We start from the raw sequence: 22,968 nt of genomic DNA, 5'->3' as shown, positions 1-22,968 counted from the left end.
TTCTTCTAGTCAGTTAAATGTCTGTTGAAGAAGCAGTATCAGCAGATATTAAGCAAATAGTCTACTAATACTCAAATGGACTATCAAAATGAAGTGTTACCAAAAGTTTTACTTGAACATATTATTAAATGACTTTTTTTCTTGCTAAAACATCGCTGCATATAAGACTCATGTCAAAGGTGCATTGTTAGAAGAAATTGCTTTGATTTGTGGCTGGTTTGATTAAAAGAAATTCAAGGATAGTTTGACAAATATGAACATAACTTACAGTAAAAGACATCAAAGCAATCCAGAAACAGAATATTATGTCAAGATGCAGCTGTAAAAACAGATTGCTTAAGCATATTTGTTTTTTTGTGTGTCATAGTTGTGATTAGGGCTGCACAGTATATCATTTCAGCATCGATATCGCAATGTGCGCATCCGCAATAGTCACATCACAAAGATGCATGCAATCTCCAGTCTGAATTATAATTGACCAGGAGCCAGAGAATTGTATTTAATTACTTCAACAAATCACGAGGAAAGAGAGAAAAAAGAATTTTACTCACCAATTTAGACGTGCAGACAAACAAAAGGCAGATGGGCTTTCACACAATAACTTATGGACGAGCCCCCAATTATGTTACGTAGCGGATGCACCTCGCTACGCACATAAGGTTAAGGGTGACCGCTATTAAAAGAGGTCACCCGGAGTCCCCGTTCCTGTTCCCCAAGCACTCACACACAGGCCAAGTTTGCGAAAAAGGGGTAACAAATTTATTAAACAAAAATTCCAGTATAGGAACCAGGGAACAAAAAAAAGGCCAACAATAAACAAAACAAGGTACGCTACCTATTATTAAATTTCTTACCTAAAACCGAAAATAAAGATCCGTAAATGAAAAACAATTCTGACCTCCATAACTATCCATTAAACAAGAGAAAACTGGACAAAAGAAAAAGGGGCCTTCCCTTGGATCATTCAGCAGTAAGTAAACATTTAGCCACAGCTAACAGAATACCGTCCTAGTACCATTTAACAGAGTATCTCACCAGATTACTTTGAAACAGGGTTGTAGACATGAAACAAACGATCAGCCACCGCTAATGCAAGTTACCGTCCTAGTACCGTATTTAACAGAGTATCTCACCAGATGACTTTGGAAAAAGGTTTCAGACAGAAAGATATCACTGCCACACAGAGAACTTAGAGCGATCTGCTCACACACACAACAGCGAGGGGAAACAGGAAGAGAACTCGATGAAGAGCGCAAACAGCACGCTTTTATAACTGGTGCCGCCCCTCTCACAGCTGCACCTGATATCCGCTCATGTGGAGAGAGAGAGAGAAAGAGAGACAGATAGAGGATACAACACACACAGGAACAATACACACTAGCATTGTCAAAATAATGTTACTCAATATGTAACAACTATTTATATGCAATTATATGATTTATGCAAAAAAAAAAAAAAAAACATTTCTTCTTACTAGGTCTGGACACTGTGTTGGCCAGTCCATGTGTAAAAATTATGTCTCATGCTTTCTGAACCACTCTTTTAATTTTAACTTGATTAATCCTGCCATTTTCATCTTGGAATAAGCCCATTACATCAGGGAAGTAAAATGGGTTAACCCAGTCATTCAGTATATATGAATATATAAATAACATTGCTGAACCTAGATCTAACCAACTGTAGCATCCGCAGATCTCAGCAAGGTACAAGCTTGTATGGTCTGCACTAGGCATAATGTTGCATAACTTCATCCACCTCTGTTTTTATCCCGATCCCAGTCATTCAAGATTATTCTCTGTACATATATCTTACTCAAAGTTGATAGTTCCTGGCTATCATTCAAGTTTTAAATAATGTGATGGACAGTTAAACTAATTTGAAAAACATTTCTTGCTTAGAATATTTGTCTTGTTTCTAGTCTAAATAGCTACATTTCAAAGTGAAAACAAGATTATTTCATGTACCCCACTGGCAGATCATGTCCTTAAAACAAGCAAAAAACTCTTAATCTTGATTTATTTCTTCTGAAGGTGAAAACTAAACAATATTTTTAGAATTGTTTTGATATTTGGAATAGAAATGACACAAAACAAAGAAAAGTATTTATTTTTGCATTGTGATCAATCAATTTCTGTACCCGAATATTCAATTCAATTCACCTTTATTTGTGTAGCGCTTTTACTATGTAGGTTGTGTCAAAGCAGCTTCACATAGGAGATCATAGTGAATTGAAACAGTGTAGTTCAGTTTTCAGAGTTTAAGTCCAGTTCAGTTTAGCTCAGTTCAGTTTGGTTTAATAATCACTAATGAGAGTCAAAACACTGAAGAGCAAATCCAACGATGCGCAGCTCTACAGATCCCGAACCATGCCAGCCAGTGGCGACAGCAGCAAGGAAATAACTTCACCAATTGGCGAAAGTGAAGAATTAAAAAAACCTCGAGAGAAACCAGGCTCAGTTGGGCACGACCATTTCTCCTATGGCGAAACGTCTTGTGCAGAGCTGCAGTCTAGGCGCTGGAAGCTGGACCACAGCGAAGACTCATCTGTCCCTGGAGCTCTCCACTCCTCCATGACCACCACTGAATACTGTTAGACTCTTCAGAAAACCGTCAAATAGAGCTGTTCAAACCATCTTGTGAAACCGTGTTCATATTGAAATATTTATCGCAGAAAAATAAAATATCGTAATATCAGATTTTTCCAATATCGTGCAGCCAAAGTTGTGATATTGCCCATTACAGTTCAATACAAGAGTTTGAAATGCATCTCATTGAAACAGATCTTTATTTATTTGGAATCCCTGGTGCTATTTTGACTCCTTACTACTAGTATTATACAAGTACTATCGCCAGACAGAATCTGCTGACATTTTTTTAATTAGGTAATAAATCTGCAAATTTATGTGAAATGATTTTTGGAGTATCATAACTAAAGACTTAATATATGAAATAAAAATATATGTTACTTCTTAAACTTGTATTTAATGTTCATAATGCAAATCCAATTAGATGCACTTATTTTTAAACAAAGCAAATCTCTCATATGATATACTGTATCTACTAAAAATATTACTATATTTTATAATAGAGAACATTTTCATATTAGTCAATATTGTTACTGAAATTGATTTAAAAACTGAATAAATATACTTTGCACACATTTACACAAGTAAAAATTAGACTCAATGATGGGCTAAAATCTGCTGAGTTCTGCGGATTACTGCACATGCAGATTCCGTGTGGGTCTAGCCATTACATATTTGCAGATACACCAGGGGCATACATGTCAGCACATACCATTGTTTTGGATTTTCATCAGATATTTGCAAAATAAATGTTATAAATGGTGTTAATACGTAGGTGTTGGGTAAATAGTTTTTCAGGTGATAAAACAAGGGCCCTTACATTCTGAAAAATAAATGTTTTTAAAGATGTAAGATGAGCTAAAGTAATCTAAATGGAAATGAGGGGAGGCGGAGATGGATCTCTGTTGAATGGGTTAATATAGGGCTGGATCAGGCCAGCTGCTGTTGAGGTGAGTCTTGAGCGCAGCAGCTGTTTCAGGCTGATCTGCTGCAGGTAGGTGAACACATCATGCCATGTTTTCCTGGCACAGATGGCTTGCATCACTCGTGCCTGCAGAGGCTGAAGCAGCGCTAATGGAGCATTATTGGTTCTTGGAGTACCGGGCCAGAAAAACAGAGCAGCGTGGTATATATTTTTCCTATTTCTGGCTTGTCATTACTGCGGGTACACCGTCATGCTCTGATTTGATTTGCAGTCATAAAATGGTGATTAGGGCAGAGTTTCACTTGATAATGCCCATACTGTATAGATAATCTTTCTGAGCTGAGGCACAGGAAAAAGTACATCTGGAAGTGAGCTAGCCTGAGTTGTTCATCAGCTGGCTGATGTTTTTATTAGAAACGGAGAGATATTACATGCTTTAATCGAGTTTGGGAATCACTGATGGAAGAAAAGTGCATGACTTCAACAGAAAAGACACGGTCATGACTCAAGCATCTTTTAAAAACCCTTTCCATCAAATGTTCAGACGCTTTCTTCTCTCCAGAACATCACGTGTTTACACATGTCTCAGAGTTTAATACATTTTTCATGAAGATCTTGCATTGATGGGAGAGTCTAACTGCTGTGCAAAGATTTCATAAGGACATCCTAAAGATTCTCAATAGGGTTCAGGTCTGGACACTGTGTTGGCCAGTCCATGTGAAAAAATTATGTCTCATGCTTTTAAGTTGATCGATTCTGGCATTTTGATCTTGAATAAGCCCATGACATCAGGGAAGTAAAAATCCATTGATGAAATAATCTGATTATTCACTATATATGTGTGTGTGTGTGTATGAGTATATATATATATATATATATATATATATATATATATATATATATATATATATATATATATACATATATATACATATATATATATATATATATATATATATATATATACATATATACATACATACATACATACATACATACATACATACATACATAACATTGCTGAACCTAGATCTGACCAACTGTAGCATCCTCAGATAAGTATAAGCTTGTTTGGTCTGCATTAGGCATGATGGGTGCATCACTTCATCCACTTCTTTTCTTATCCTGATGGACCCATCATCACTCTGGAACAGGGTAAATCTGGACTCATCAGACCACATGGCCTCTTTCCAATGCTCCAGGCTTCAATCTATATGCTCCCTAGAAAATTGATGCCTTTTTTCTCGATTAGCTTCACTGATAAATGGTTTTCTTAAGGCTACACAGCTGTTTAGTCCCAATCCCCTGAGTTCCCTTCACATTGTTTATGTGCAAAAATGCTTAGTTTCATTATATTTAGCATAGCCGCGAGTGCTGTTTCGTACTGTTTTATTTTCTTTGCTTGTTTTTTTGTGCTCTGCAATTGCAATCATTCCAGATTTTTCTCTGACCACATCCAGTTTTTTTTTTTTTTAAGAAAAAGATTCTGTTCATCGAGGCGGCATTTATTAAATTGTTAAATGTTTATTAAAATTGTATGTAGTTTCAAATGAAATGATTACTCAGGTCATTACTGCTGTTATTAATATTAGCATTCATAATAATAATAATAATAATTAATATTGGAGTAATTTCTGAAGGATCATGTCACTCTGAATACTGGAGTAATGAAGCTGAAAACTCATCTTTAAAATCACTGGAATACATTATTGAATGAAATTTTGAACAGTTATTTTATAGTGCGATAACATTTCAGCCATTTTGATATTCTGCCAATAATTAAATCCTTTTTCACAACCACAGGAAGTGCCCTCTGACATTGTTTGTTTGAGTAATGAGTTGTTTAAGGAATGAAGTTAATCCACTTGTTACCAGCTAAAATAACCATGCATGCACTAATTATCCATTGGATTCTCCTACCCATTTGCTTAGTTAAATCCAGGTCGTAACTTTTGTTTTTTTTCTCTACATTTAAATAATAAGAAACATTAAACAGGATTTTGTCAATGTTTTGTTTTGTTGAATATTGGACCAGTCAGTATCCAGAGTCAAATGATACTTAAGCTGAATGATCCTAGCACACTGATTTGATGCTCAGGAAATATTCCTTATTAATATTAATAATGAAAACTGTTGTGCTGCTTCATATTGCTGAGCTAACTGCTATTTTTTTCAGAATTATTTTATGAATTAAAAGTAAAATATAATAATAATGTCATCAGTGTCACAAGCTAAATGACCCTGAATGTAAGTCATATTCTGTATATGAACACATTGTCTTTCTCTTCCACAGGCTATAGATAAGCACTGTCGAGTGAGTGGAGGTTTCTCTGGTGTGAAAGACGTCTACTCCTCCAATCCCACCTATGATGACGTCCAGCAGAGCTTCTTCCTGGCTGAAACGCTCAAGTAAAAAATCAGCTCATTTACTCACTCTGAACTCATGAACTCTTTCAGTTTATTGGGCGAGTATGCATTATAACTACATACTATACCAGCCCGTAGCCAGCCTATTAAAAGGGGTGGCTCTTTTTTCTTAAGAAATGGACCTTTTGCAGTTACTCGCCTCATTTTCTATCAAATAAGAGTTTAAAATACGTCATTTTAGTGACATTTAAGCACTAATATGTGCTGAATTAGCTTGTCAAATGGTTATCAATACCACACTTTTTGATTAAGCAAATATATTTCCTACATTTTTGTCAAAGGGCTCCTCATGCTATTTTATGTTTACAAAAAAGGGTGTTTATTTACAAATGTGCATTTAAAATGTACGTTGTCATGTTAGATTTTTAAATTTAAAAAATTGGAACAAAGAAATATGAACAAATATTTTTAAAATGCTCATTTATCATCATCCATTATTAAAAAAGCAATTAGCAATCTTTTTAAAGCTTGTTTTAAATTCAAAACTGTAGCCTGCAGGCAAATAACATCTGGCCTGCTCATTTCCTCAGTCAGAATTTGTCCATTTAAATAATAGTTAATAATTAAATTTGTCTTAAAGCTTTCTTCTATCGGTCATTTTCAAAATCTATGTAAAAAATCAGACAAATGAGCTCATATATGGGCCAAATTCTGGACTTTATCAGTAGGGGGTGGGTCTTTCCAACCACTCGAACCCCCCTGGGCCTCTACACGGTATAATAATATAATCCCAGCAAACGGCCAGGCTTTTTTTTATGTTTTTTTTTTTTAATGCAAGAAAGAACATTACAAAGACTCAATATGAACAAAGAGGCGAAAAGGGTTACATAAATAAAATTCCAGCAATCTGAACAAGTTTAAATGATTTACACCAAGAAAGAGTTTTACATGCAATATAATTGTTAGAGTCTTTTAAAGAGTTCACATATAAATCAAAGTCCCTTCTGAAAATAAAAGAGTAAGGGTTTTCTTTGAAAATGTACATTTATGGATGTAAAATTTAGCCAAAAAAGCAATAGATTAATAATAAATGTACAATGTGAAAGATCTACATCCAGAGAGTAAACAAAGAATACAATTTTGGGGGGAATACAATGAAATTGGAAAAGTCAACCCAAAACACTTGACAGTAAGAGCACTCCCAAAAGAAATGGTCTAGTGTTTCATCATATTGAGTCCAAAATGAGCATTTAGGGGAAACATTGTTATTAGATTTAGCTCGTTTGGTATTTATTGGGTAGCAAATATGAATGATTTTATTTGAGACTTTTTTACATAAAAAGTATTTTTTTCAAAGAAGCCAAAACTGTTCCCAATCTGTCACCAAATATGTTATTCCAAAAACTTGCGCAAACGGCCAGGCTCTGTAATTCTCAGCTGAACAAAGTGACGTAAATTGAATTGAGAAAGAGAGCCGGTCGTTACTGCCACCTGCTGGTGTGATTGAAACATTACAGCTTCCTTAATTCTGAAAATGTTCTGTGATTTTCTAGATATCTGTACCTGCTGTTCTCCAGTGACGAGCTGCTTCCTCTGGAGAACTGGGTGTTCAACACAGAGGCTCATCCTCTGCCCGTCCTGCACCTGGGCAACATCACCCTGCCGGGCAGCGAAAGCCAGCGGTAGAGAGGACAGACGGGGGGGCGCTCTCCCCCTCAACCGCCCCTTTACTGAACACCTCCCTCCTCCTGAAAGACAGCAGAGGAGAGAACTGAACCCCACAACCACTGTCTCCTCCTGCACTGTGAATCATGGGACTGCAGTGAACGCAGGAGACCCCATCATGTCTCTCTATCTCTCTCTCTCTCTCTCTCTCATGTATTCTCTGAACGACAAACTGGTGGATTGATTAATTGTCAGACAAAAAAGACGCGCATTTCTCACCAGGGAAGGATTTTATCAAGTTTGTTCTATTTGTTTTTCTCCAATTTGGTGGCGTTTCATGACTTGCTGGATGAATGGTTTTCGGACCAGCTCTTTCGCTTTCCAAGACGGCAGATGCGGCCTCCTGTGATATCCTTCTCTGGGCACACGGGGATGTTCAGGATTTCTTCTCAACGACTCATTGTTGGGGTTAGCGGGTAAACAAATGGACACGTGCTGCTGTCGAACAGCTGTGAAATCTTCACCACCGTCATTCCAGAAATCCTGCGCTTTCAGCGTTTCTCCATTCACGTCTTTTCCTCAGAAATGACTGCTTTCTGATTGGTGGATGGGTTTGTTTCGCCACACATCAATCAGTAACACTTGAAGCAGAAGTCGCAGCTCTTTCCATGCTAATGCTATCGGTTTCACCATTTGTTTTCATTTGTCAATAGTGCCGCTTTGTTAGACCAGACCTGATTTTTTTTTCAGCAGCCGAGATTTGCCACTAATCATAGCCCACGAGATTTATATATAAATATATGGGGTTTAGAGTTCAGAAAATACACTGTGTGTGTGTGTTCGTGTGTGTATACAAGAAGCTCAGAGTCGGTAAAACACAAACTAGATATTTTGCATACAACTTAACAACAATGCCAATGATGTAGGTTTTGTCACGGGACGAATGATGTTGAACTGAGGTTGTTTGTTTTATTTTCAGGTTGTCATTCCAGTTTCTGGTATTCATTAAAAGCTAAAGCATATCTCTGAAGATCTCATGTGAGTTTTAGCGTGACTTATTCCCTGACATCTTCTCTGAAACTCCGACTCCTGAACTCAGAGTTTGTGCAAACACAACCGTGCGCCAGTCCTAATCAAGTATTTAATTTGCTTTTATTTATTTATTTCTTTTTTGGTTTAATAGACCTTTAATGAATATTGATTCAGTCTCTTTTGGAAGACGCTTTCAGCCTTATAATGCTCTTTTTTACCTTCAAGTGTGTAAAATGGCACATTCACAGAACATGTAGTCCACACGCTGAAGGAAAAGCTAATTATTTCCTCTTAGCTCTGTTTGAGGATCAATCCATCTCAAAGCACCATTGATGGGATGCTGGGTGCCATCGATCAGCTCTTTCTCTCTATGCTTTCAGTTCCTGTCTGAAGGAGACCCGTGTGTGCTCTCCTCTCCTCTAGATGGCAGAAGTGATGTCCGGGGTGTGTGTCGTTTCTGTTCTTTTCTCCCACAGTAACATGACTTTGACTAATGGTGAGTGAAGCCCTGGCAAACACTCTTCACTGTTGTTGCTGGGTGGGTTTTGAAAAAGCTGTGTTCTGTATTTGTATTTTTACTGAACAAAGAAGACAACAAAATATTGTAAATATGTTTAAAATGACACACAAATTCAATAAAGATGTTACAAAAAGTGAACAGAATAAAACAAAAGCTTTTATTGTGCAGTCTTTTCTTATTGGCTTTTATAGATGGCACTTTTTCCCCACTTTTTGTGAAAATCCATGTTATCAATGAAGTCGATGGTAATATTTAAAAAGTTCACCCTCAAAAAATTGCTGTTAAATCACCCTCATGCCATGTTGGTGACTTTTTTTTTCTTCAGTAGAACGTTTCGAGAGATTGAGCAAAAATCGGGGTAAATACTTTTTAAACTGCTACCATGAATCATAGCAGTGTTTCTCAACCATGTCCCTGGAGGACCACCAACACTGCATGTTTTGGATGTCTTATTTGTCTGTCACACTCATTACAAGCCTTTCAGTCTCAGCTAATTAGCTGATGATCTGAATCAGGTGCGTTTGATTAGAGAGAGACAGAAAATGCAGAGCTGGTGGACATCCAGGAATATGGTTGAGAAACACTGTATTATAGTATGTTTATATTAGGTGGCACGGTGGCTCAGTGGTTAGCACTGTCGCTTCACAGCAAGAAGGTCCCTGGTTCGAGACATTTCTGTGTGGACTTTGCATGTTCTCCCCATGTTGGCATGGGTTTCCTCCGAGTGCTCCGGTTTTCCCCACAATCCAAAGACATGCGCTATTAGTGAATTGAATAAGCTAAATTGGCCGTAGTGTATGAGTGTGTATGGATGTTTCCCAGTACTGGGTTGTGGTTGGAAGGGTATCCGCTGGGTAAAACATGCTGGAATAGTTGGCAGTTCATTCCGCTGTGACGACCTCTGATAAATTAGGGACTAAGCCGAAAGAAAATGGATGAATGTATATATTACAGTTACTGTAAAATGGTAAACAATATTTTACATTACCATTTTTACAGTATATGTGATCATATAAATCTCTTTGTGAGCAAAAGAGACTTGCAAAAGTGGTGACCCCAAACATTTGAAAAATAGATACATTATTACACTTGGTACAATGACATACACTGCTTATTATATTAATTCTACGACGTACTAAATTATATTAATGCTTTGCCAAAGGAAAACTGTTCTTGGTTTAATCTTCTAAAATGTTTTACCTTAAAATCTTTATTTACGATCATTAAAATTAAGAATTAATAAGAAAATAAATCAATCAGTAATAAATAATTATAGTGAAAATTATAATAATAATAATAGTGAAAATTATAATAATGATGATAATAATAATAATAGTAAATATAATAATGGAAATGATAATAATAATAGTGAAAATGATAATAATAATAAAAATAATAGTGAAAATGAAAATAATAATAATGAAATCGATAATAATAGTGAAAATAATAATAATAGTGTGAAGAATAATAATAGTGAAAAGGCTAATAATAATAATGATGATAATAATAATGAAAATTATAATAATAATAATAATGATGATAATAATAATAATAATACTAGTGAAAAGGCTAATAATAATAATAATAGTGGAACTAATAATAGTAGTGAAAATGATGATAATAATAATAAAAATAATAATGAAAATGATAATAATAGTGAAAATAGTAATATTAATAGTGAGAAGAAGAATAACAGTGAAAAGGCTAATAATCATAATGATGATAATAATAATGAAAATGATAATAATAATATTGATGATAATAATAATACTTGTGAAAAGGCTAATAATAATAATGATGATAATAATAATTGTGAAAGTGATAATAATAGTGAAAATAATAATAATATTGATAATAATAATACTAGTGAAAAGGCTAATAATAATAGTGAAAATAATAATAATATTGATAATAATAATACTAGTGAAAAGGCTAATAATAATAGTGAAAATAATAATAATATTGATAATAATAATAGTGAAAATAATTATAATAGTGAAAATGCTAATAATAATGCTAATAATAATAGTGAAAATGCTAATAATAATTATGATAATAATAATAGTGAAAATGATTATGATAATAGTAATAATAATTAGTTTTACTGTTATCCGCTGTGCTGTTGTTACAGGAAAAAGGAGCAACATTGTGTTGTCATTTCGAGCCTGCCAACACACGCCTCCCGCTAGTGCTGATATACAGTACAGTACAGCCATATCGCACTGCTACTCGTGTGATATTGCTCTGGTGCTCTGCCCAAGGAAAACTGTTCTATGTTTAATCTTCTAAAATGTTTTACCTTAAAATGCATTTACAATCATGAATGACGTGGAATTCATTAATTAAAGCTATAATGTCTGTAGATTTTGTAGAAACATTCTCAGCATTTAGCTGGACACTAGCAACAGCGCATACATTTCCGTTGTCTCAGTAATAATAACATTTAGCCATGCTGTGTGTTTGTTTGAAGGCCTTCATGCTCTTGTGCTCTTGGCAGCACACGTTGATATTATAGGTCGTGGTGAACTGGCACATCACCCTGCTCTCCGTCTTCACGTCATCAGCAAACACCACTTCACACATGCTGTTGTTTTCTGACTTTAGCAGAAGCAGCAGATTTGATGGGAGAAATTCCTCTTTTTTTAAACTGTCTTCTGTCACTGTGTCAGGACAGGACGGGTGGCTGGCAGAGGTCGTGATCTGGGTGTCATGTGCCATCTTTCAACAACTCTTAGTGACACACTGCTAGGATCATCTGCTGAATACAAGCTGACTGCTTTCTGCCTTCATATCTGTATAAGACCACTAGTGGAAATGTATTTTACATTGTACTGATTAAACTGCAATTGTTTATAAGAACTTGAACATTTTTGGTTCTCCAGCATAACTTTTAGCATTGACTACTCTAGCAGGAATAAGAACAAATGTTAAATCTTATTCTCAGAGAGCTTCATTTATATAGTGAGTGACTGCTGAAATACTATTCATAAAAATTAGGTAAATTAAGGTTGTTGTTGTTGTGCTTCTCAATATCTTAGACTTTAAGGTCTCTCAATGTCACCAATTTATAGAGAATGCCTTTATAGGATTTTATTAATTGACATGACCTCTAGTCTTAATCGTGCTCTCAGGGGTGTAAAGTCATTGATTTTACTCTTAAATTTATAGTAAACATTAAAAATAGTACAAATAAATTGAGTAACGAGGAAAAAAACTTGTGATTTAGTTGTTGTTTTGTTCTTATTGTTTGTAAAAGGCTCTAATACTTTTTATTTAGCCATTTTGAGTGAAAATTGTTTCAAATTAAGCTAGCTAATTATGTTGGCTAAAGAAAACACGAGCAAAACACTAGGAAAAGCAGCATGTTGCAATCCAAAACCTTTACAGTAGAAAGAAAGAAAACAAGCACGGTCACAGTGAACCAGGTAGGTCAGTTGGCAACTCCTAATGATAGCATAGCGATTACACATCACACAGAGGGGCTGAACCACTGGAGAAATGAAACATGAGCATATGGAGCTCTGCTTACTAATATCCTCCTCACTATTTGCCCGTGTTATGTTTGCTTTGAACAATGCTGGAATACAAAAACAACCTTACAGGTAAAATAACATGGAGTTAAATGCTATATGCTATAGACCCCTTCACATTTCCAGGTTCTCAGTAGCGGAAGGCGTCATGGTTGGGTAAACTTAGAGCGCAGTGAATGGGAGAGTACAACACTTGCTTTTTTACAATCCTATTTGCTGAAATAATAAATAAAAACTCCACGATGGTGTTATCAAGACTTTCAGAAAAAAGGAAATAAATAGTGTGAGACTGATGACGGCAGCCAGAGGAGAGAATAACGTCAAACTTACTCTCAGCCCCATAGACGCTGCATTAGAAACACCTCACATAAGCGCTAATTAGTTTTCATAATTTGACTCAAAGATGATATTATAAATACAAAAATACATTTAAATGCTGATGACCATTAAACGCATCATAACAGGCTTGTGAAAAGGGTCCATTAAAAACATTTGGTACAGTAGGGTACTGAGATTTCCAGTTCAGAAATGTACTTACCCCTGTGTCTGTCCACTTGACTGGCTATTCACACCAGGTTCCATTTGAAACTGCTCATCCCTGTGCCCTTATCCCTTCAGAATGCCTCTCTGAAAGGATTAGGGCATAGGGATGAACCCTTCTGAATTATATGCAGTGTGTGACACAAAACTGCTAAGGATCATGGCCCTCAGTTGTACCCTATTAAATCCTTCATTCCAAAGGGCTCTTTGAATTTTGAGCACTTCGACTTGAAACGACACTAAAATGAGGGTTTTCACTAATGCGCAGTGTTTTCACTAATGTCTTCAAATCTGCAAAATGGAACTGAGTATCACTCACTTTCTATCAGCTGATTCCCTGTTTATCAGGGGTTGCCACAGTGGAATGAAGCACCAATTATTCTGGCTTTTTTTTTTGCACAGTGGATGCCTTTCCAACTGCAACCCAGCACAAAATACAACCCTCAATTCTGGGAACCATATACATACACACACGCATACAATACAGCCAATTTAGTTAATCCATATCACCTATATTGCATGTCTGTGGACTGAGAAAGAAAACCAGAGCAAACCCATGCAGACACAGGGAAAACATGCAAACTCCCCAATGAATGACCACCTGGTTCAACTGGGACTCAAACCAGCGACCTTCTTGCTGTGAGGTGACAGTGCTAACCACTTAGCCACCATGCTGCTCCAAGAGTATCTCATTTCTTCAAACAACTTGATTTTGGTTTAGACTGCCCTCGTAAATGTGGTGTCATGATGCTTATCATGAAAGTTTTACAGATACTTCCCTCAGCCTACGGGTGTGTTTATGTGGTATAAAATATGTTTGAAACCACAACTTGGTCATAACGTTGTTATCTATCCATGACGAGTTTCATAAGATGATGTATGTCGGATCTGACCTTTAGTGTAACCACAGCACTCAACGGGCACCACCACAGAAAGCAAGATTACTATAGATGATGATAAAACTCTGTAGATGTTATACAGTCATTCATTCATTCATTCATTTTCTTTTTGGCTTAGTCCCTTTATTAATCAGCGCTCGCCACAGCACAATGAACCGCCTGTTATACAGTATATAGCCTAAATAAAATAAAAAAGTACCATCCGCACTCCTATTAGCCCTATTGTTAGAATCACTGTTAGATAATGAATAATAATATATGAATAATATTCAATCAGAATCAAGAGCCAATCAAAATCAAATCACAAATCAATCAAAAATGTAGGATGCTGATGGTAATGGCTAACTCAGAAATTTGTATGATCTTATTCAAGATTTTTTTAAAAAGCTGATTTTTTTATTATTTTTTTAAAGCAAAACAAAAATTCAAATGATCCCGGCGCAAAGGATTGTGTCTATCAGTTGTACCCTAAGAAATCCTTTATTCCATAAGGTCCTTCTACGTAGACAGTTTTGCGCACTTTTATTTGGAATGACACTTCAATATGGTGGCCATGAAGTACCGTTTGGAGGACAAAGTATCCAATTTGAATTGCAACATATTTATTGTTCATACTTGTGGATGTTAATATCATCATTAGCCCATTTCACACATACAGACCTCACTGTAAGGGATCATGTGTGAACAGGCCTTTTTGGAAAATATCGATAAATTAATTCTAGCAATTTTCCGGAAAGAGAAGTTGTAAAGTTATCTGTAATTTGCCAGAATGCTGCACTGTGTGAACACAGAAGGAAAATTGCTGGAAAGAGCGCGTTAGAACACGCTGACATGAGACGTCTACTACACTTAGACACATTCACATCTGCACTGTTTATGAAAATAAAAGCGTTTGAATTTTTTCCAGACACATTTAGCTGCTAGATGTTAGTAACGTTTCTATGTTCCTTCTTAATGCCAACTGTGGAAAAAATATTGATAAAATGCTTATAATAAACCGCTCTTTGTTTACCTGTAAGCTGTGCTTCAGTTGCTTGACGCGTGTGCATGTGAAGCAGCCGGTGAGCGCCAGCACACACACGTATTATGTACCATCAACCATCAACAAAAGCCCGTCCTCTTACAAATACAAGCGCAGCCATTTAGAGGTCATTTCTGGTTAATGATGTCAGAATTTACCAGTATTTTGGAATGGATGTGTGAATGATCTTTTCTGGAAAAACTCCGGAACGTTCTTGCCTGTGTGAACAGCGCTTTTTTGTATTTACCTGTAAACTCATTCCGCTATCACTGTGTGAAAGGGGCTATTGTTAACATGTGGTGTTAATGAGTTATGTTTTAAGATCAGTTCTTTAGTTTACAGTGACTCAAAACAGGATTTGTTCCAAGACCCAGATTTAAACTGGACATGAATTTATCTTCAAAATAAAACTATATTTTACAAATATCATGAATTAATGAATCACACTTTTGGTGGAGTCACCCAACATTACTGTTCAGTTGTTTCTAAGCCATTTTATTACGTGTAAGTTTTTCTGAGTAATCATATTAATGATCATTGAATCAAACTACTTAATACAATTTACAGAATATTAACACTCTGTTAGATGTTATTTATTTACGCAAACTAATAAACAAATAAGCTTATCATAAAAAAAATCACACAAAGTAGCCACTAAATTACCAAAACATGAAACAAATACAGTTGTCATCAGATTATACCACATAGTTTACCCAAAACTGCATGTTATTTTCCAACCCTTGTGCAGTTCTAAATCCAAATTGACTTTCCGTTGGGAAACCAAGAAGAGGATATCTAGATACAGTTTTATGCAAAAATTTGGGCACCCCTTTGTGGCAGCGTAATAATGTGCATTTTCTTTATAAGAGAAGATCGCAGTGAAATTCCATTCAGTTTCTAGAGAAAGCTAGATAATGTTGTGTTTCTTCAGACAGAAATCTGTAGTGTAGCAGTACTGAGATGTGTGAAATTAAACTGAAACTGTAAAAAGCTTATGCAAACGTTTCTTTTGTGTGGATTTCAAAACCTGTAGTCACTTAATCCTCATTGATTACAACAACAAAAAATATTTGAGTGACTCAGTCAACCTTAACAACACAGGTGCAACCAGATATGAAAAAGGATATTTAAGATAGCTGATTGCTAGTTTTGCTTCTTCTTATTGTGAACCACAAAGTAGCAACATGAGAACCTAAAAAGAACTTCCTAATGACCTAAAAACTAGTATAATTCACCAACATAAATTAGGAGAAGGATGCAAAAAGCTATTACAAAGGTTTAAAGTCTGGATCTCCACAGTAAGAAATATAGTAAGAAAATGGAAGGCCACAGGTTCTTGTGCAGGAAAGATGTGCTAGACCAAGAAAAATATCTGAAAGGCAAAACGAAGAATGTTTAAAATGGTCACAGACAAACCACAGACCACCTCGAATGAGCTTCAGGAAATTGTGCTGCTGATAATGTCATCAGATCATTCCACAGTCCAGCGCACTCTTCACAAAGAACAGCTCAATGGAAGGAGATTCAGAAGAAGCCTTTTCTGCATTCTGCCAACTAAGAGGTGTTTGAGGTATGCAAAGGCTTATCTGGACAAGCCTGAATCATTTTGGATAAATATACTGTGGACAGATGACACAATGATAGACGCTTTGGACGACGGAAAAAGAACACAGCATTCCTTGAGAAGAACCTGCTCCCTACTGTAATATATGGTGGAGGCTCCATCTTGCTGTGGGGCTGTGTGGCAAGCACAGGTACTGGACGCCGTGTTGAGTTAAAGGTCGCATGGGATTCTACCCAGTATCTGATTCTAAGGAACAATGTTCAGAAATCAGTCAAGAGGCTGAAGTTAAGGCAGGGTTGAATGTTTCAGCAGGACAATAACCCAAAGCACAGTTCCAAATCATGCTCAGACATGATACAATGCTCTAGAATGGCCATCCCAGTCTCCAGACTTGAACATCATTAAAAATATTTGGATTGATCTCATATCTTTACATGTCAATATATTGAATGTTTCCAACGTTCTACAAAATACCTTGTTCCACACATGCAAGTCACAAATAATTGTGAAATGACTAAAAAGTTCTCTGTTTGGCTGAACAGTCCCTTTAGCTGTAGAAGTGTAGCTTGTGACAGCTGAATTTGTCCAGCTTCTTCAGTATAAAGCAGTCACGTCTGCTGAGCATGTATAAGCCCCTCTGCGTCGTGTTTTTGTCTTTCAGGACCTCTGAATTTTAATCAATTGATCCCGTAGGCCGCTGATGTCACGGGAAGGAGAGGATTATGAATGTCGCCATGAGTCATGATGATGGTCTGATAGACGGGGAAAAACAATTGCGTGGACGTCCGCAAACGTAGTGGAGTGTTTAATGTGTTAATGGCCTGTATGTGCGTGTGCGTGCCTCCTTCAGTGTGTTTAATGTGTTAATGGCCGCCGGTTAACCATCCGTGGCCTGGACAGTGAGTCATTTCCACTTGGCGCTGAGCCCAGCTGCAGCAGGTGGCATTGCCCCTCCTCACAAACTAAATGGCATTCACCTTTGAACAAAACACAGCTTAATTTCTGCTCGCTCTCTGTGAAGTTTATTTATTCTATTAAATCCGTCTGGGAAGGACAACACTTGCTTAACCTCGTATACTTTCCTCAGAGGCATTAACTGTGACATTTGGTCCTGTTTTTTTTGGATTGATGCTGAAAGAAATCTGTTTCAATTTGTTGTTGTAGATTAAATACAACAAAGGACTGACAGGTCTCAAAGTATTTAGAAACGGGCCGCGGTTTACTGCAGTAAAGATTTGATCCTCAGGGTGTGTTCTCATGACACTGTTTTCAATTAAAAATGAGGGGGAAAATATGTTTCTGCATTCTGTACTAACATGACAATGGTGCTTTGGAGACCTCAAAGTGGAAATTTTAGCAAATGGTATAAAAATGTGCAAATTGCATTAATAATAATGATAATAATATGTAAATACAGTTTTTTTTAGTTTGTAAAGTCACCACTGAACATACTGAACTATAGACACCTTATTAGAATTCCTATATTCCAGATATGGGCGGATATCACCAGCGAGGTAAGCAGCCGCTTAGGGCCCCAGGATATCTGTGGGCCCCCAATAAATGCCTAGAAGTATAAATTATACATATAAATTATAGATAGAATTGTTTTCTATCATATTTTGTATGGTGAGAGTCTTACAAATAAAATCTTAACATTAATTATTGCATCTACACAAATTTGGCCCATGGAGCAGTCCAGCAGTCAAATCAGGTAAAGATTTAGTTTTAAAAACTAAATAGCTTATTTATTATTTTTAGTTGTGGATTAATTTTAACCTCTTAAGGCCCAAGGTGTTTTTTACATGCTTTTTTTATTTCTCTTTGCTATTTAGGCTTATTAGAACCTAATTAGAATAAAACCTAAGTATCATCTTTTGATATGATGTACTTTTAGAGAAAAATGATGTCACTCGTGGTCCGAATTTACATAAAACACTTTAACACTTTAACAGAGAATTTTTTTTACTTGCTTTGACTATCAGAGAGTAAAAACAATATTCCCCCCCCCCCCCCCCCCCCCCCCCCCCCCCCCCCATTTTGGACAGTTAAAAATAGGATTTGGGACATTTCATGTGCTGCAAAACAGTTGCCGGATGACACTGTATGTCTGTACCAAATATAAAACCTTCAAAGTATTTTAAATAGCCACTTAAGAGCTAAAATGTACTGTCCACCTATGTGGACACTAAGCCCTATAGAAGGTTATGGAAATAAACCCTTTATAATGTAGAGATTGCATTAAGATAAAATGTTGAAAAGGAGAGAGAAAAACACTGATATAAATAAATAAATGTAAAATAAATAAAAGTACAGAGTGCATTTTAGGACTCTTGGGCCCCTTGGCTGGAATTGCTTAGGGACCCCAAATCAATAATACCGTCTTTGCTATTCTTAATGTTTTGAAAAACCCTGGTGAAACTGTACACTACCTCAGAAAAGTCTTGTCATTGATCCCAGTTGTAAGAGCAAAAAATAATAACTTGACTTCTAGTTGATCATTTGGTAAAGATTTTTCTGATGAATAATCTGTTGAACTGCATCCCAATCATCACAAATACTGCAGAAGACCTGTTGGAACCCGCATGAACCAAAGATTCTCACAAAAATCCATCAAGTTTGGTGAAGGAAAAATCATGGTATGGGGTTACAGTCAGTATGGGGGCGTGCAAGAGATCTTCAGAGTGAATGGCAACATCAACAGCCTGAGGTATCAAGACATTCGTGCTGCTCATTACATTACAAACCCAAGGAGAGGGCAAATTCTTCAACATGGATAGCACTCCTCATACTCCAGCCACCACATCAAAGTTCCTGAAAGCAAAGAAGGTCAAGGTGCTCCAGGATTGGCCAGCCCTGTCACCAGTCATGAACATTATTGAGCATGTCTGGGGTAAAATGGAGGAGGCATTGAAGATGAATCCAAAGAATCTTGAACTCTGGGAGTCCTGCAAGAACGCTTTCTTTGCCATTCCAGGTGACTTTATTAATAAGTTATTTGAGTGATTGCAGAGATGTATGGATGCAGTCCTCCAAGCTCATGGGAGTCATACACAATATTAATTCTTCTTCCACTGCACCATGACTTTATATTCTATACTGTACATTATTTCTGTTAAGTGACAAGACTTTTGTCTCAGCAAAGTCAGACCTTACTGTCCTAAATAAATAATTAAAAATTAAGGCATGATTATATTTATTTTGGTAAATTAAGCATAGGCGACACAGTGCCGCAGTAGGTAGCACTATTGCCTCACAGCAAGAAGGTCGTTGGTTCGAGCCTCGGCTGGGTCAGTTGGCGTTTCTGTGTGGAGTTTGCATGTTCTCCCTGCGTTCGCGTGGGTTTCCTCCGGGTGCTCCAGTTTCCCCCACAGTAAAACATGCTAGATAAGTTGGCGGTTCATTCCGCTGTGGCAACCCCGGATTAATAAAGGGACTAAGCTGAAAAGAAAATGAATGAATGAATGAAATTAAGCGTAATCTAGAGGCCTTTGCCTTTCATTTAAGCCAATTCTGATACCAAATGATCAACTAGAAGTCAAGTTATTAATTGTTGTTCCTAAAAATTAAATAAGTGACAAGACTTTTGTCAGGTAGTGTACTGTCTATACCAGGGGTCGGGAACTTTTTTTCAGCAAAGAGCCATTTCTGATTTTTTTTAGCAAATGTATTTTTGTAAAGAGCCATTTGGATGTGTATATATATCTCAAAAAGCCTTTTTAAAAATGCATTTGCTACTGTATTACTATACATTACTAAAAATTATTATAGTATTACTACTAATACTATATTATTATTATTTGTATAATAATACATTACTATAAATAATACAGGTTTAAACAAAACCTTAATTTATGTCCATGCACAACTCAAAAATAAAAAAATATGAAGCATCACATGTTGAGCAAGTCCATGAATGAAGAAAGAACAATTTATAGTATTTTTCACCATCACCACTCATGAATGTTGTTTGAATTTAAGTTACCATAGAAATGTAAGTTGTTTGCCCTTTATTGGTGTCGCAATTCAAGTTTATCCATGTTGCTACAAACGCACATTGGTCGAAACATTCTTTTATTGTTAACTGAGTTCTTATTCATTGTGCTGTATAAAATTACAATTTAAAAGGGGATTGTAATTGTATTTTCAATAAGAAACTGATTTTTTAGTGATGGTTCTAGTTATTTAAATGGTAAAATAATATTGAAGTAAGGCTGAAGAGCCACATGTGGCTCGAGAGCCATAGGTTCCCTACCACTGGTCTATACTGTACCTTTAAATCACCTAGAGTCGTTCTCTTTCAACTTTCTTTAAAAAGTTTCTCTTTTTTTTATTGGGGTCTAGTTTTCCACAGTTTGCTAACTAGTCTGGGTGGTAATGATAACCCAGATGACTTTAACTTTTTATTCTCACTTTAAAAAGCAACTGCATTATCCTGTTTGGAAGCCGCTCATTCAAAATTGTGTGTTTACAAGCACATCTGATGAATTATGACATAAAAAATACGCTATAAAACTGTTAAGATATTTAATCAATAGGTGCAAGTATCTTTTCATTGCTGTGTGTGTTTATAAATCAGTTTCAGAATGATTCTCTCATCATAAATGTCAGTTGTATGAGTCCATTGTTAGTTAGCGGGTTTTTTTCTTATCTAACATAATTAATTGCAAGTCCTCACCATTGACGTCATGTTAGATTAACACAAAACTGTCAGAACAGTCCCTCAGATCCAGTTTCTAATTCTCTCTCGGTCTCTACTCACAAGTTCTCTCTCATTCAGGAAAACGCACATTCAGACTCAGCAAACACAACTGGAGTTTTCTGATGAAATCATTTCCGGTTTCGGTTACTCATGTCATTCATACCCTCGCTGTCTGTAAGAAAAGATGTAGAAGGAATATCCCTCCCTCATATTTCCACTGGAGGCTGCACTAGCTCTGTTCATTTCCTCAGAAGCTGAATGTCCTGCTTTTCTATAGGGTTTCCCCAGTGCTATCACTTACACTCTTGCTTTACTAACTCAAACGCTGACTCTCACCTCAGCCTGGTTTGGTCTTATAGTATAGCAACAAACGTACATTTTGAGCTTGTGGGGATTTTTTATTATTTCTTTTTGGTCCTAATGAGGAAACAGCTCATAAATCACACAGAATTAGGTATTAAGTGCTGGGTTTAGGGTTTGTACAAATAAAAATATATACAATTTTTAAGTTTATACAATATAAAAAATCATATGCATGGGAAATCTACATAAAGATAACCATACATTTTATAGTGTGTATGTGTGTGTGTTTGTGTGCAATGATTGCTTGCTTTTCAAAAATATTAATTAAAGTGTGTTTTTCTCAGTTATGGAAGATGCAGCTTACAAAAGGGCATTTGTATATGCGGAGGCTGTTTTGAAGGCCACATTTAAAAAAAAAATGTTCTCACAATATTGTAAATACATGGTCAGGATGATTTTTGAAGAGCTTTTCACAGCTTCCGAGATTCATAAATTGTTACAGATAATGACTGAACTGAACTGATATCAACAGTTCTGTGTGAAAGTAGGGTTCAGTTAGTCCTACAGTAATACATGCTTACGTTGATATATACATACAATTTATGCAATTTATTCCTGTAATTGAAAGCTGAATTCTCACCATCATTACTTCAGTCATCAGTGATCAGAACTCGTTTTTATTGTTATTACAAAATAGTCAGATTATTATCAATATAATGAAGGAGTTATGCTGCTGGAAATTTTTATTGAAGCCATAATAATTATAAAAAACTTAATCGAGGACATGTTAAATGGATCAAATATGACAATATGGACATTTATATTCTTACAAAACATGTTATTTTTTAGTTTTTACTTTATATTTGCTAAACAATGTTTTCAGGACTGATATGAACCAATATTATTTAATAATAAAACACAATAGAACAAATTCAGCTTTAAATTTCAAGATTAAATTGATTTTAAAGTTTATGCACATAGTTATTTTAACCATTGTATATTTTGACAAAATAGAGAAGCTGAAGTTTAAATATTATAAAATAAAAAAGCTAAATAAATTATTATATTGTAACGTTAAGTATGGGACATTCTACGAAAAGCGTACATTTTCACTTATAAAAAATGTGACAGAACCTGACCGTTAAGCTTGTCATCCTTGAAAAAAATTATACAAGACAAGCATAAAGTCATACAATTCAATGATAGAACGCATCCTTGGTCACTGTTAGCTTCTTTTTTTAATTATTATTATTAATATTATTATTATTATTATTATTATGCAAGAAAGAACATTACAAAGATTCAATATGAACAAAGA

General features: G+C 35.8%; 1 protein-coding gene across 1 annotated transcript in view; it reads left to right on the top strand.

Moving 5' to 3' along the window:
- man1a2 (mannosidase, alpha, class 1A, member 2) overlaps window positions 1–9,247 on the top strand; it is a 177,887-nt gene extending 168,640 nt beyond the window's left edge. The window contains exons 15-16 of the mRNA XM_056465159.1: window positions 5,804–5,919; window positions 7,431–9,247. Coding sequence (XP_056321134.1) covers window positions 5,804–5,919; window positions 7,431–7,563 — 249 coding nt within the window. The 3' untranslated portion in view covers window positions 7,564–9,247. The remainder of the gene's footprint in view (window positions 1–5,803; window positions 5,920–7,430) is intronic.
- The last annotated feature ends 13,721 nt before the right edge of the window (window positions 9,248–22,968 follow it).

This window comes from Danio aesculapii, chromosome 9 (genome assembly GCF_903798145.1).
Source record: "Danio aesculapii chromosome 9, fDanAes4.1, whole genome shotgun sequence".
Lineage (NCBI taxonomy): Eukaryota > Metazoa > Chordata > Actinopteri > Cypriniformes > Danionidae > Danio > Danio aesculapii.
The sequence above is the reverse complement of the archived record's forward strand: the minus strand, read 5'-3'. Positions and strand labels throughout refer to the sequence as shown.